General features: G+C 35.6%; 1 protein-coding gene across 1 annotated transcript; it reads right to left on the bottom strand.

Moving 5' to 3' along the window:
- Nucleotides 1–7,179: 7,179 nt before the first annotated feature.
- klf6b (Kruppel like factor 6b) lies at nucleotides 7,180–15,309 on the bottom strand. The gene is made up of 4 exons (XM_087241597.1): nucleotides 15,027–15,309; nucleotides 12,626–13,085; nucleotides 8,697–8,820; nucleotides 7,180–7,705 (listed from the first exon to the last, which is right to left on the bottom strand). The coding sequence occupies exons 1-4, from the start codon at nucleotides 15,126–15,128 to the stop codon at nucleotides 7,654–7,656; spliced, it is 738 nt and encodes a 245-aa protein (XP_087097723.1). The 5' UTR covers nucleotides 15,129–15,309; the 3' UTR covers nucleotides 7,180–7,653.
- Between the last annotated feature and the right edge of the window lie 1,832 nt (nucleotides 15,310–17,141).

The raw sequence follows: 17,141 nt of genomic DNA, 5'->3' as shown, positions 1-17,141 counted from the left end.
TAATCTCTAAAGCATGGAGCAGCAGTCCAGGCCTGAAAGGCTGAGAGGTGTGATATTTGCACACTGCATATTAATAATAATATAAACATGGCAACACAGTGGTTAGCACTGTCGTCTCACAGCAAGAAGGTTGCTGGTTTGAGCCCCAGTTGGGTCAGTTGGCATTTCTGTGTGTATGTATGTTCTCCCCGTGTTGGCGAGGGTTTCCTCTGGATGCTCTGGTTTCCCCCACAGTCCAAAGACATGCACTAGATGAATTGAATAAGCTAAATTAGCCATACTGTATATGTGTGAATGAGTGTGTATGGATGTTTCCCAGTGATGGGTTGAAATAGGTGAATAGGTTGGCGGTTCATTCTGCTGTCGCGACCCCTGATGAATGAAGGGACTAAGCTGAAGGAAAATGAATGAATGAATAAACAAAACACAAAACTGTGTTTTATAAAAATCAATTATTTTTATTGTGGTATAAAATGTATTTACAAAGATTTAAAAAGTGACAATACATTGTTGCCTTAATATGGATCTACTTTTAACAAACAAAGAGCAAACAAACAAAATGCACCTTTTATATTATATATTATATATAAAGCTATAGAAAAAGTGAGAGACCACTTTAAGATTTTTTGTTTCTCTAGATTTACTTGTGTTTGAGTAAATAATAATTAATGTTTTATTTTGTAAATGACATTTCTTACAAATTTAAAATAACAATGTAGTCAACTGGAGAATATTTAATTTAAATATAACAATAAAAATATGCCATGTTTTTAAACATGTTTATGTTTTAGAGCATTGTTTCTCAACCATGTTCCTGGAGGACTAGCAACACTGCATATTTTGGATATCTCCTTGGTCTGTCACGTGTCTTTCAGTCTCTGCTAATGAGCTGATGATCTGAATCAGGTGTGTTTGGTTACGAAGACATGGGCTGCGTACGAAACCGCATACTATACAGTAGGCTAAAATCAGTATGCGTGCCGAGTAGTATGTCCGAATTCATACAATTCGACAATCAGTATGCAAGAAGTACCCGAAAGACTTTCTACTTCCGGCGAGATTCTGAAGTGCGCATCCCATGCACGCTGCGCTATCGCATGATGCCCCTCAAGAGAATTCATGAATGGGAGTGAAGCGAGTATAGAACGTACTAGAGTATAGATACTGTATAGAACGTACTTTTCTAACAGCCGAGTAGTGCATTTAAATTCAAATGCAGAACCTACTGAGAAGTAGGCGGTTTCGGACGCAACCATGGAAATTGTGCAGAGCTGGTGATCCTCCAGGAACGTGGTTGAGAAACATATGAAACATATAAGAATACTAATGCTTTAAAGTCAGAAGGGTTAAGAAATGAATATATGGTGAAATAACCCTGACACATACAACAAATGAAAACATTTATGGAGGAAATCTGACTCTTATCAAAACAAAACCTTTGACTCAAACCAACCTTATCAATCCAGAGCAACTGAGAATGTTCAAGTGGTCTCTTCACTTTATTAAAACATTTCAGTGGTTACACAAGTAAAAATCAGAGGTCTTCAGAAAAACTCAAACAGTTCAACTGACATGAATCTAGGCATGGGCCGGTATACGATTCTGATGGTTTGATAACCTTGGATAAAAATGCCACGGTTTCACGGTATTGTGATTGCTGCTCCAAAATAAGTTATTTTTAAATGTCTGTGAAAAAAAAAAAAAATCTTTTTTATTTTTGGAAACATTTAAAATATTTTGGGCCAGTAGCTTTTGATGTAAGGCAAGGCAAGGCAAGTTTATTTATATAGCACATTTCATACACAGTGGCAATTCAAAGTGCTTTACATAAACAAGAATAAAAGAAACAAGTAAAATAAAAATAAAAACAAATAATAAAAATGCGTAAAAACAAAACAAAACATAAAAACAGGTAAAATGTGATATAAAAGAATGAAGAAGAAGAGAAAAACATGATAGTGAAATCTGTCGGACGCAGCACAGTGCTCATTCAGTAAAGGCACAGCTAAACAGATGTGTTTTCAGTCTTGATTTGAATGTGCCTAATGTTGGAGCACATCTGATCATTTCTGGAAGCTGATTCCAGCAGCAAGGGGCATAGTGGCTGAAAGCTGATTCACCCTGCTTTGACTGAACTCTTGGAACTTCTAGTTTATATGATCCTAATGATCTGAGTGATCTGTTAGGTTTGTATTCAGTGAGCATATCTGTGATGTATTGAGGTCCTAGGCCATTTAGTGATTTATAGACCAGTAATAATACTTTAAAATCTATTCTGAATGTTACTGGCAGCCAGTGTAAAGACCTGAGGACAGGTGTGATGTGCTCTGATTTTCTGGTTCTGGTTAGAATTCTGGCTGCAGCGTTCTGGATGAGCTGTAACTGTCTGACTGTCTTTTTAGGAAGACCAGTGAGGAGTCCATTACAGTAATCCACCCTGCTGCTGATAAAAGCATGAACAAAAGCATGAACATGTAGAAAAAGCATGAACATGTAGAAGTTCCTTTTCTGCTGAAGATACTGTTTACAGTACTAAAATAGTTGTAAAAAACATGTAAAAAAGAGGACAACAACAAAAATATCGTACATACCTTAGGGACGGTATAACAGAAAACTTTGGCGGTTTTAAAACCTTGACTTTTCCAAACCGTGGTATACCTTAAAAACAGTTATCGTCCCATGCCTACATGTATCTAAAGTATTCTTTAATATAATATAAAATACACAATGTCATTTCAAGGGATACACCTGGAGTTCAAATCCCCTTAAAGATGAAGCTAAATTCCAGTCTGCTATAAACAGCATTGATATCGTGTTGACACTGTAACACCTGCAGGCCTTTAAACATCTGGACAGCAAATGCTGGAGTTCATCAGCTCCTCCTGCCAACATCATGTCAAACAACTGCCAGCAAATTTCCTCATGCATTTTTTTAAAGACCACAAAAAATATAGCATACTACACAGTAGCAAGTCTGTGTCCTGTCTTTATGTTACACCCATTCTAATAAACACAGTTCAGTCTCAATCTTTATGACATTAAACAGCAATCAATGATCATCAGAATTACAGTTTCACTTCATGACTCTTGGACAAAACTGAACTACTGATACTGATTGCTTTAGTGCATTCATGCCAAATTAAAAGTTTATTGCTTTTAAATTCAGCACAAACGCTGCACCTAGTCGATAAATGTAATAAACACCTTAATTTCTCTCAAATGTGCTCTTATAAACCTGCCTGGACACACTCAGTAGCTGCTCTGAACAAAAACACACCAGCTGTGCAGTAAAGCAGAGGTTTTCAGTTTGTTAATGCAGCTTTGTGTTAAAATGTTTACAAAACCGATGCATATTATATGTATTCCACTTGGAAAAAAATAATAGTTTCCCTGGATTTACTGTTTATTGTTACAGTGCTCAGCATAATTGAGTACAGCCCATTTTGAAAATGAATATTTTAATCCATTTCTCAGTGAATATACTGTAGGCAGTGTATTTTGGTGCATTTAAACAAAACAGATTAATTAAACAGATATATTTATTAAAATAGCATTTTTGTCACCCAACATATTAAAAAATACAATTAAATTCAAGCAAAATATAGAAAAAAAAGAATACAACCTACACAATTTCAACTCAATTTTTTGGCTTCTTTTCATTTTTCCTTTTTTTAAATTTGTATTTATTATTTTTCTATAACATACATTTGGCTGTACTGGTTTTTTGAACCGTTACCTTAAGTTATTTTTATTAGATAAGCTCCAGATTTGACTTCAGTACTGACTAATCTAATGTATATGCACAAATATAATACTGTAAAGCTTCCTTTTAAAAATATGAATTTAAAAAGAGAGATTTGTGAGGGCTGTGCTTATATATGCAGAGCACTGTATGTGTTTCAATTAAATGTCATTAAGGGGGGCTAATAATTCTGACTTCAACTGTATATATACACACACACACAGGCAGTATATGAAGAGTTAAGTTCAGATGCAGATACCTCTGAATGCCATTTGATATTTTTTTCAAAAATTTGTATTTTTCTCAGAGTCTTGAATGTAGGCTCAGTAATTTTACTTTTACAGTGATAATTAAGTTATTTTCATTGGCTTTAAAGTGAAATAACTGAAGACAAATGTAGAAGCCTGAGAAGAAACATGTTCATTTTAGGACAAAATATCAGACTACATTTAGAGGATTTTGTATCTGAACTCTTTATATACACATACAAGCATATATATATATATACAGGGCTGATAGTGGAAAAAATTCCTGAGCCTGAACTTTTTTTCCTTGCTGATGTTTTAATTTAAACGCATTTATTTTATGTATTCGTAGTCATACTTCCGTACGTAATATAGTCATTTGACAGTACATGTCAGTCAAATTTATTGTGGCATGCTTATGTATGCCAGTAATGTCAGTGACACATGCCAGTGTCAGTGATCTTGTGACATGTGCCAGTAGGTGTCAGTATAAGCACGTTATAAGCACATTAATCTTATAAGTCTCTTTGCTTTAATATTTAAAATTCATTAGGCAAATGAAACCTGTTATCTTACATATATGTTATGAGTTTTCAACATGCATTTTATTATAACTTTTTAAAGGATATTATTTAAAATACCTTAAAATGAAAAAAAGTAAATAATAAAATAAATGAATGAATTAAAAACATAGAGAAGTCCATATTGTAGGGAACAAAGGAACTGCCAGGATGCAATAATATACAGTACAACAGATAAGTGTAACCCCTCCCATACATAAGCATGCCACAATAAATTTGACTGACATGTACTGTCAAATGACTATATTACGTACGGAAGTATGACTACGAATACATAAAATAAATGCGTTTAAATTAAAACATCGTGGAGTAGCTCAGCAAATAAACTAACTTGCGACGCGATAAATTAGGTTAAAAGTCGCGTAATGATTAAATATGGTTTTGCTTGTGTTAATTAATGTCATAAGCTTCGCCGGGTGTCGATGTCACTGCAGTGACATGCAGCGCGACACTCTGAGTGACACAGGTCACTACACATGCCACTAGCGAGTGACACATGACAGTGGAAAACCGGACGTGCCACCGGAAGTGTCACTACACTCAGTGGCATGTGCCAGTGTCATCTGTACGTCAGATGTCGTGTCACTCCATGTTAAAACTGCTACTGTGAATCCGCGTTCAAGCGCACACAATAAGCTAAAACTCGCCCCAAGCACCGGCAAAAACAAATAACAATGAATGTGTCGAGGAAAGAGTAAGGACATATCTTAATTATTTATTAATAAACTTATTCTGAGTCAGTGTCGCAGATCCTGACTGGCAACCTTCTTTTGGACTCGCCTTTACAGTGAAATTCATCTTTACGGATTACATGAAGGAGTTTTTTTGTTTTCGATTTGTTTTATTTCGTTAAGTAATAATTTAAAGCTTTCTATAAATATATTTATTATGTCTGTGAGGCATATACATTTTGCTTCATTTTGTTAAGCGCTCCTGTTCAAAAACCAGACGACAGAAAGCGCATAATTTTGGTTTTCTTTATTTTATAAAAACGCTGTAACGTTTTTTGATGTATTACTCGTACTTTGTGAGCAAAAATGACGGATAACTTTAAATTGCTCCCACTGAAAAAATGCAAGCGATTGCTCTGGCGCCTCGATGTCCTGCAAGCTTTTTATAAGCAAACTATGCGCCTAATAGCACACATTCTTTAACGTTTAAGCTACCATTGTTTTATACTTGAACTGTTTTATATCTTTTATTTTAGGCAAGTCGTGATGATCTGAGAAGGCAAACTGATCAAACAGACAATGATGGTCTTCCGCTGGGCGCTGTTCGTTAAAAAAAAACAAAAAAAAACTTATTTTTAACGAATAAAAAATGCTCCAAACGTTTTAAATAAGCTGAATAAAAAACGTAAATATAAACACTTTGCCATTAGGCTACATACAAAACTGAACTATTTTATAGCTGAAACACTAAGTTGTTTAAGGAGAAGGGGGAAATATATTTTTTGTCCCGTCTATTGCTTCACCGTTATTTCGAGAATAAACCCAGCGTAAATATGCAGATGCCATTCCCAAAACATATCAGCGTATATGTGCCGAAAACGAAAGTTTCATACAAATTCTGAATGGATTATAGCCTGGAAAGTGCAAAGCACGCTCCTCTTATTATCACTAAAAAGCGTCACTAATCTTAGTTCATAGAGATCTCACAAAGATCTGTTATAATTTATAAAGCTCTCTAAATTACACAATTAATCTTTTATTTACATGGCGTCTACACTCAAAAGATGATTCACGAGCACACAAAATGGCACTTAATAAAACCAATCCGGCGCTTTCAGCAGTGAGTGAATTCTGTGAATCTAGAGAAATGACAGATCAATATCCGTGAACCTGATTTTTTTCCCCCCGCAGCCACAGTACGCCGGAAATCCGGCGTGGTGCCGGAACGCTATCACCCCTGTATATATATATATATATATATATAAGGTTTATCATTTGCATGTGTCTTTATGAGGTGTGACAGAGCATTTTTAAGAAAGTTTAGAACATTTGGGCACAAAACATTATGATGTTTGGAGATGCAAGAAAGATTTATTTAAATATATATTTATTTATATACAGAATGTATATGATTTGTGCCAAAAAAGAATTTCTCACCTAGAATTGTTTTACCCAAGTCAAAATATCTTCATTTCAAAGAGAGAACAGGACTATTGTAATTAACACATTGGCACATAATTTTGCTTGTCTTCAGGATAAACTTTTAATTTGGACTTATTTCTTCTGAAGGTGAAAACAAAACATTATTATTACTTGATCTGAGAATTTTTCGTTATTTTACTAGAAGACAGAATTGTTTTTGCTTTGTGATTGTTTAATTTCTGTACCTGAATACTGTTGGACTCCCAGAAAACTGTCAAATAGAGCTATTCAAACCATTTTCTGAAACTGTATTCATATCGCAATATTGTGCAGCCCTAATATATATATATATATATATATATATATATATATATATATATATATATATATATATATATATATATATATATATATATATATATATATAAAATAAATATATATATATATATATAATAAATATATATATATATATAATAAATATATATATATATATATATATATATATATATATATATATATATATTATATATATATATATTATATATATACACACAAACACACATGCATGCACCCATGCACACACACATATACATACATATGCACGTGCACACAAACCTATATTTACACACTTTTTGAGATACGCACATTTCCAGTGCAGAATGTAAAAGCTGGCTTATATATAGAATGTAAACTGGCTTATGATTATTGTATATTTTTTACCCCAGGTGAAATGAATTTACCCCAATTTGGAAATTCTACAAACAAGTTAACCTCTATTCAGCACCAGAACGTTGTGCATTAAATTAACAAATAAAATGCCATCCTTTTTTAAATCTCGATTTGAATGCATATAAGAAGTAGGTGCAAAATGTGCAACGCAGGCACTCACTGAATGCACACAAAAACAGCCGTGCAGGTGTTTGGGATTCTCACACACACGTTTGGTTTGTTTTTGTGCTGTAGCAGGTTGATCGTCTCTCGCTGCTCGTCATTCAGATGTGTCTCTTCATGTGCAGAGCCAGATGATCAGAACGAGAGAAACACCTGAAAGAGAACATAATGTTCATACAAGAGGAAAAGTCCCCCTGAATATAAAACCAAAGATAGTATTAAGGTTCTCTATAAGTCAGTGTGCTTAAAACTCGCATTTAGATGATATAAGCAATAAGGGTGTAGATTCGCATCATGGATGTGCAGCCGACAAATGTGCAGCAACTATGTGATGCTATCATGTCAATACGGACCAAAATCTCTGAGGAAAATTTCTAGTATTTTGTTGAATCTCTGCCATAAAGGATTAAATGGGGTCCAACCCGGTACTAGTAAGGTGTATCTAATAAAGTATGCTGTGAGTGCATCACCTACATTTGAATTCAATTCAATTAATACACTCAATGCTGAAATTTAGAGGTGCACTTCATTTGAAAGCAACAAAACAAACACGCTAATAATGCAACAAGGCTGCTAATTGGATGAAAGCGTGTTTTAGGAATTGGTTTGAGACTATGGTCAAAAACATATTTCAAATATAGCCTAGTGCACCTTTAAAGCAAATAATCGTTAAGACAGAGTCAACATTGCCATTATAGATTAGACAAACTTCAGCCCCTTGCCTCTGATTGGCCGAGCTGTTATACACAAAAATGGTTAAAAAGTGGGAGGGGCTACTCTTCATGTCTTGTTGGAAATGACATCAAACAATGCTGTGCATCTCAAGGCATTTCAGAAGAGCTTTATCTTGCGTTTATCTGCCTCAAATGGATTTTTTTGCATTGAGCTTTCCTGCTTAGTATGATTCGGTACGGAGCACCCTGATGAGGCTGCCCTTACATCATAGGCATGATGTATATTATAAAGTTACCATTGATATCACTTGATAGGCGTGGTGTATTTTTAGTTTCTCACCATGTCAAGTTCCCTTTGCAGTCTTTCTTAGAAATTGAGTATTGTACTGTTCTTACCAGTTACAGGAAATGAGCCATTAAATGCTGCATCACACACACACACACACACACGTGCGCGCGCACACACGCACCTGTCACAGTGGCTGCATTTGAAAGGTTTTGCTCCAGTGTGTTTTCTGAAGTGTCTGGTCAGTTCATCACTTCGAGCGAAACGCCACTCACAGCCTTCCCACGAACACCTATACGGCTTTTCACCTGCAGGGAAGACAAAACACAGCTATACTCACTGTTTTTGTATTTTACTTAGGGGTAAAAAAGTACTATTTGAATGCTAAGAGTAAACAAGCTGATGCTGCTGAGAGCAACATTTAGAGGAGTGTGTACAGTAGATGTGAGCTGCAGGCTTTCCCTCATTAGCACAATAAAAATAGAACAAACAATGACAGCAGTGAGAAAGGATGCTGAGGTTTAAAGGTTTAAAAGGTACATTTTTAAATACGTTTACATACTTGAAGACACTTAAGTTAATACTCTACATTAGGGATGTGTAAAATTCACCAAAACATATGTTGATAATAAGAATTAGATGATGTTTTGCAGAGTGTGTTTGTGATTGCACCATGACTTTGAATCAGTTGTCCAGAGCAGGCCTCAATGTTCACCACCTTAAATTGATTTCTGGGGCATTTTTAGCTATCTAAGGAGATTCTGTTTTAGTTATAAGATGTATGCCTAACTTTTAATGCCGAATTTTAACATTTAGTATCAATGAAACTAGAATAGCAGCACAGAATGAGGTTATTACGGGCCAAGCATCGAAGGTGTGTAGGCACCTATTTTATCTGTTCCGGTTCTTAGTAATATTCTTCTCGGTTTCCTCTTCTTCTTCTGCTCTGGTAGTCTACAGCATTTGCGCAAACTTTTTACAGTCTGATCTTCAACCACAACAAATTTTCACTCTCTAACTCAAACTCTCTAGCGCCACCACTTTTTACTTTTACTGTCTATCTTTAGAACTTTGAATCAAATGGGCTACAATCTTTTCTCTTATGATTCCTTGGCTCAAAATGAATGATGTCATTTTTCATCATGAAAATATTTTCTCATTTTTGAATTTTTAGTAAAACCCATTTGAACTAACTCATCCTAGGCCATTTTTCCGATTTTACCAAAATTGAATTACATGATCTACAGAAAAAAAAAACATGCAACACAGAACATGTTCATTCCCACAAGTCCATGTCTATGTGGAGCTCTTTAAAGTGATTACAGTATTTATTCTTAATTCTATTACTTCTAGACAAGTCAGGATAGTAGTCAGGATCATTCATTAAATTGCAAGCAAGACAAGAAGTGTGGGAAATAGGGTTAATATTTGCACCTCCAGCACATGACAGCAACATGAAGAATGAGCATTCGAAGAATGCAGGGAGTCACCAAACCACATGTACACACACACACTCTTCAAACATTTGCCTCTAGAGGAGGAGGTCTGCTTGCTAAGTATTCAAACAACGAGAGTGATGCAACAGCAAAGCCACATGGGAATGAGTGTATACAGTGTATGAATGCACTGAAACTGCTGGGTTTCAATCACCCTGTGTTAATGCACATTTTGAAGTATTGCATGAAAAACTAGTGCTGGACATGCCAAATATTGAATAAAAAATCCCTTCACAGAAAAAATTTTACACTCACTTGAGATGGCTTTGGACAAAAAAGGGTTAAAGCAAATAATGTGCGATGCATTTACTGAATAAACTCTGAAGTAGCGAACATTACACCTGCATGACCAATGAAGTTCAAGTCAAAATTGAGCATTATTGTCACTCTGCTACATATGTAATGAAATGTCGTGTCTCACATATACACTATACACACAACACTGTACATAAGAATTATTTGAAACCTATACATACTAACACTGGAGCAGTAAACTAACTATAATTATGGATTTTAATATACGTGCCTAAACTATCCACATAACCTAAGACAAGCTATACAAGCACTTTCACACAAGACAGAGCAATTTTGTACAAGATATTGTGCAAAAGGAAGTATTTAGGTTGGATGAAAAAAGTAGTGCAACATGATCAGCTACATGGTTGCTAGGTTACCAATACTACAGTCAGCCACTCTAAAGCCTCATTCACACTACGAGTAACTGGGGATCTCTCAGCTCGCTCAGAGGCCGTTTGTATTCTCCGTGCTGTGGACCTACACAGACCTGCGTTCACAGCAGGTCGCCACCCAGAGCGAAAGAGACATTGGCATTTGACATTAATGAATTTTGGCTTGGTAGAACATTTTATACAAAGCGAGTTACACTGCATTCTAATAATGCATTTTATCAGTTCATGCATTCTCTAATTTTGGGATGTTTTAACTCTGTAAAGGCTGATATCTTAAATAAAAGTCCAAAGAGACAGTTTAGTAGATAGAAAATAATTTAAAAAAGCATTCAGGTATAAGAAATTGTATCGTTTGTAACTCTGAAAAGGGCGAAGCAGTGGCACAGTAGGTAGTGCTGTCGCCTCACAGCAAGAAGGTCGCTGATTCGAGCCTCGACTCAGTTGGCGTTTCAGTGTGGAGTTTGCATGTTCTCCCTGCATTCGCGCGAGTTTCCTCCGGGTGCTCCGGTTTCCCCCACAATCCAAAGACATGCAGTACAGGTGAATTGGGTAGGCTAAATTGTCCGTAGTGTATGAGTGTTTCCCAGAGATGGGTTGCGGCTGGAAGGGCATCCATGAAGCTGCATAAAAACTTGCTGGATAAGTTGGCGGTTCATTCCGCTGTGGCAACCCCAGATTAATAAAGGGACTAAGCCGACAAGAAAATGAATGTAACTTTGAAAAAAGAAAGACAATTAATTTTATTGAATTGTTTATATAAGGACTACGCAGTGTTATTTCACATTTGATCATAGCATTAATGTACACCTGACCTGACAAAAGTCTTGTCGTCAATACCAGTTGTAAGAGGAACAAATAATAACATGACTTCTAGTTGATCATTTAGAAAGTTGCAAGCAAAGCAGGTCAGGGTCTTCCAGGATTGGCCAGCCCAGTCACCAGACATGAACATTATTGAGCATGTCTGGGGTAAAGATGGAGGAGGCATTGAAGATGAATCCAAAGAATCTTGATGAACGTTGGGAGTCCAGCAAGAACACTTTCTTTGCCATTCCAGATGACTTTATTAATCAGTGAGTCATTGCAGAGATGTATGGATGCAGTACTCCAAGCTCATGGGAGTCATACACAATATTAACAATTTTTCCACTGCAGCATGACTTTTTATTCTATACTGGACATTATTTCTGTTAAGTGACAAGACTTTTGTCTAAGCAAAGTCAGACCTTACTGTCCTAATTAAATCATTAAAAATCAAGGCATGATCATTTTTAATTTTGCTAAAATAAGCGTAATCTAGAGGCCTTTGCCTTTCATACCAGCCACTTCTGATACCAAATGATCAACTAGAAGTCAAGTTATTATTTGATGTTTCTAAAAACTTGAATAGGCAACAAGACTTTTGTCAGGTAGTGTATACCTGAATACAGTTCGACTCCTCTGAAAACAATAACATTCTGTTTATTTAATTTTCACTTTATTCTATGTAGATTTTTTATTATATTTTATGCAAACACACTCCCCCCTACAGTATCAACCCAATAAATCTAAAACAATAAATTCTTTCCAAACAGTTTTTCAAGACATCTAGTGAAAGTACATACATATCGCTGAATAAAAAAACATTGCTATGTTGGATTTTTCCAATATCGTGCTGCCCTAGCTTTTACTCACTTAAAAACTATCAATCAGGTGAATAAAGGAACGAAGCATATTCGAGTAACTGGTTTTTCAGCAAAATTCTGATCATGTCTGTGTGTGTGTGTGTGTGTGTGTATTTAAATGCTTTGTACATCATATTCATCAGTGTGACTTTCAGCTTGATCTGAACGAGAGCAGTTTTGTTTCCCAAAGCTGAGGAAGCTGTTATGGCAACAGTAAGTCAAAATACTGGTAGGATTATACACCCTCACATAGAAACTGCTTACCCGTGTGTGTGCGCTGATGTGCTTTCAGGTGAGAACTCTTTGTGTAAACCTTCCTGCAACCGTTAAAGTAGCATCGATGAGCTCTCCTTCGTCCTTCAGGTGACCCTTCACCTCTGACCTCCTCCCCTCTTGGACCGTCTGCATCTTCTTTCACCAGTGAGGGCGAGGAGGGCGGTGTGTGTGCGATTACACACTGCTGCTCAGACGCGTTGTGGCCCAGTGGGTGTGTGTGAACATCAGCAGATGCGATGATCTTCTCACAGCTGCCGAATGATGAATGGCAGGATGCTGCGATCTCATCCTGTCTGGGGATAGAGGCTCCCGGTGGGGACAGGTTTGCTTCTGTCCCACAGCACCGCACAAACTGGCTCCACAGATTGTCGGATTCGCATACTGACCTCAGATCTGCTGCAGAGACATAGGGCTCGTTCTGCAGATAGCGCTCAAGCTCAAGACAAGTCTGTGTGAGAGAAAAAGGGCACAAAAGTGACATGTTACATGCATTTTCTGCTTGTGTTTTTAAATGTAATACAATTTTTTTTTTATGTTTTGGAAATGTGCGACATTGTTTTAGGGCAAAATTCTAAATGGTAAATTCTAAAATGAAACTAAAACTCTTAAAAATAAAGCCCTGTTATCATTTATGGACATATATGGTGTTCTAAAGCTTTTAGTATCTTCTGTAAAACACACAATTTGAGGTTTAGCAGGACTTCAGACGTTTTCTTGTTAGTGTATGAACTGTGTCAAGTTACGTTTTAAGTTATATAAAGACTGAAATTTAAAGGTTTGGGGTCAACAAGAAAATGAAATACTCTTAGAGAGATCAGAGTGAATTTATCGTAAACATTTTGAACATAAAATTTTTTTAAATATCAGTTTTAAGTGCTCTACCATAATTGTTTCTAGACATGGGGCGATAACCGTTGTCAAGGTAAACCGTGGTTTGTTTTAAAACCGTCAAAATTGTGTGCAATACCGTTCCTAAGGTATGTGTATGATTTTTTTATTTATTTTTATTAAATTTTTTTGTTTGTTTTTTAGGACAGCAGTATCTTCCACAGAAAATATATCTAAAGATGACGTTTTAAATAATAAAAAATCTGTTTTTGAAACAAATAAAGACAGCAGAAGTCAATAATTTATTAAGCCTGACATGTTTACTCTTCCAGAATAATTTTAATGTTTCTCCAAATATTGTGTTCAAAAGGGAAAAAAGTTTTTGTTTTTTACCTAGATATTTATAAAAAATAATAATAAATAAATAAATAAATATATATATATATATATATATATATATATATATATATATATATATATATATATATATATATTAGAACAGTAATCATAATACCGCAAAACCGTAATATTTTTATCCAAGGTTATCATATCGTCAGAATCTTATACCAGCCCATGCCTAATTATTTCCTTCATTCTTCCTACATAAGAAAGGAATTTTTAAGCATTAAACCAACATTGAGATAAAGTTGGTTATATATTCACATATTCGTTCAGTGACAACGGTCCCTATATTGTTTACCATGCAACTTTGAATATTCGGTCTGAAATCACATGTAATTGTGACTTAAAACAACATTAGCACTATTTAGTTGACTGTGAACAATGTTGTACTTTGATAGTCATGGGCTGCTAATATGATTTCACTATTTAGAATTAGCAGAGAATGTTTGTGTGAAGTTATATTATTAAGAAGAAACTGTGAATGTGAAAACAAAAAAACAACTTTACCTTAATCAAACCAACATAACTTCTAAAGAACCATGTGACACTAAAAACATAGTAGAAGTAGCTTTGTAGAACTATTTACACTGAAAAACAATGACTTCTGTAAAATTGATGCAAACAACCCCAATAAAAACAACTTTAAAAAAAAATTGTAAATCCAATAAATAATCTTTGAATAGTTTTTTCATTGTATTTTGATGCTGTGTTTTACATACATCATCATAAATAAATGCAGTCAAATAAAAAGCATACTTTCTTTTAGCATCAAATGATATTACGACTTATGAAGGATCATGTGACAAAAATAAGATGTAAAATTCAGCAATGACTATATTAATGCTGTATTTTTAATAAACGCAGTCATAAATGAACAGACTTATTCCTAAAATAAATGTTTACATTTCAAAACCCTTTCACTTGTCGATTATTGTAGATTATCGTAGCAAGTGCAATTTTTATGTAAATTTTAAACGTCTTTTCCCGCTAAATTAAAATCTTTCATCAAAGCAATAATTTGTATTTCACTCTCAAGGAAATCGCGTGAACTGAAACATCGTATATTAAAATAAAATCATACCCTGTATGAAGTCGTATATTTATTTTCTTTAAATTTCTTCGGTCAAAGACTTAACAGAGGTAGTTTATAGTTGGTTACCTGTTGCCAGTACTCCTCCAGAGACGGTAACGCGGACAGGTATCCCGTGTCAAGCACACTCTGCAGCTCCTGGAATATACTACACATAGGAATAACATCCATATCCCTCCCAGAACTGTCAAATTCAGCTTGAAAATGTTTTTTCCCGCCGTGTCTTCATGTAAGGCAGCAGCTTTGTAGCTCTGTAGCGGTAGCGAACGCTCGGCTGCAGAGAAAGCGCTGCAAACTGCAAACTTCCCATTTCAAAACAAACCTAACACGCTGCGTGTCGTCATCAGCTGTCAGTGAACGAATCAGAGGCGGGCAGATAGTCCCACGCCCACTATCTAGACTCCACCCACTTAGAGAGGCAGTCCGGGTAATTGGATGGTGATTGGTTGTTGGCTTGTCCTTCTGTGTGATGATTGGTGAGTTGTAGTTGGCGCTATTTCTGGGGAGGTATATAAACATACCCCCTTCATGTTCTCACTTCACTTCAACCGAGGAAGGAAGCCTGTGAATATGTGGTTGATATATATATATATATATATATATATATATATATATATATATATATATATATATATATATATATATATATAATGTATGGAAAAAAAGTATTAACCTTAATGAACCATCAATTAACATTAAATATTACAATTATGATTTAATAATTATTTTTGATGTTTTTAAAATACTTTAATGTTTGTTCTTTAAATTTTTTTTAATGTTCATTGATGGTTCATAAAGGTTACAACCTTTTTTCACAAACAAAAACACAGGCCTGAATACTGAAAATATTTTCAACCCATCCTGACCCTCTTTATCCTGACCATTGCATAGGGAACAGTATTAACAGATGCTTGCTATCAGGGTCGTAGCAACCAGGGGGTGGAGTGGGGGTGAGGGGGATACGTCCCCCTCACTTTTAGAGACAAATCATTTAGAAACTATTGATTAATGATTATATTAACGCAAACTTTTGGACTCATTCTCATTCAGCTGTCCCCCCACTTGTAAAATGTTTATCCTGAAGTTGATATAGCTGCAACATATTGGTGTTTCGTAACATTTAATTAACTTAAGATTTAACAATATGTTTAAAACTCAGCCTCATGTATGTGTGTCAACTCATACATCATCTCGGTCACACATTACCCCTGTACTGCAACAGTTGCACTGGTTGCCTGTTAAGTCATTAAGGCATTGATTTTAAAACCTTGATTTTAACTTATAAAGTTGTTCACGGTTCTGTTCCTGATTATATATGTGATCTGATCTGATATCTACAGCATCTTCTTCTCGTTATTTACGTTCCGCTTCGGGGATCACCTTGTTTCAGCCTCATTGCAAACTTAGCACCATTCTCCTACTGTGCACTTAAATTGTGTAATGCTCTTCCCACAAACATCAGGAACGCCAGTTCCCTGGACTGTTGTAAGAAACTTCTTAAAACTCACCTTTTTAGTGTTGCTTTTGAGGCTTTTTTCTTATTTTGAATTTTTGCATTTCATGTTTAATTGTGTTCTGATGCTCTTGTTAGCGATTATTTAAGTCTAAGAAAAGCGCCCTATAAATAAAATGTATTATTATTAGTTTTTATGAGGTGGGTTGTTAGCCCAATGCTCAACCCCTAACCTGGAGAGCCAGAACATACACACATACACTCTACGGACAAATTAACCTACTGCAGCACTTGTCTTTGGACTGTGGGGGAAACCGGAGCACCCAGAGGAAACCCACACCAACAGGGGGAGAACATGTAAACTCCATACAGAAATGCCAACTGCCCCAGCTGGGACCTGAACCAGTAAGCTTATTGTTGTTAAGCGAGAGCGCTATCCCCTGCACCACCACGCCGCCATTATTATTTACTTATTTTCAATATAACTGCTGTCCTAAATACTAAATCAGAGATGCCTTGCACAAAAATCATCTGATAATGAAATCCTTTTCATGAAGTCAGAGATTCAAGCGAGCTGGTAATACTGGACACGTCAAAGCAACTGAACAGCGAACACTGAAGAGCAAATCCATCGATGTGCAGCTCCACAAGATCCGAGCAAGACAGTGGCGAGGAACAAAACTTCACCAATTGATAAAAGTGTGAGGAAAAAAAACTTGAGAGAGACCAGG

Source organism: Danio rerio, chromosome 2 (genome assembly GCF_052040795.2).
Source record: "Danio rerio strain M-AB ecotype USA chromosome 2, GRCz13ab, whole genome shotgun sequence".
NCBI classification, from domain to species: domain Eukaryota; kingdom Metazoa; phylum Chordata; class Actinopteri; order Cypriniformes; family Danionidae; genus Danio; species Danio rerio.
Note: the sequence above shows the minus strand (reverse complement) of the source record. Positions and strands in the feature narration are given on the sequence as shown.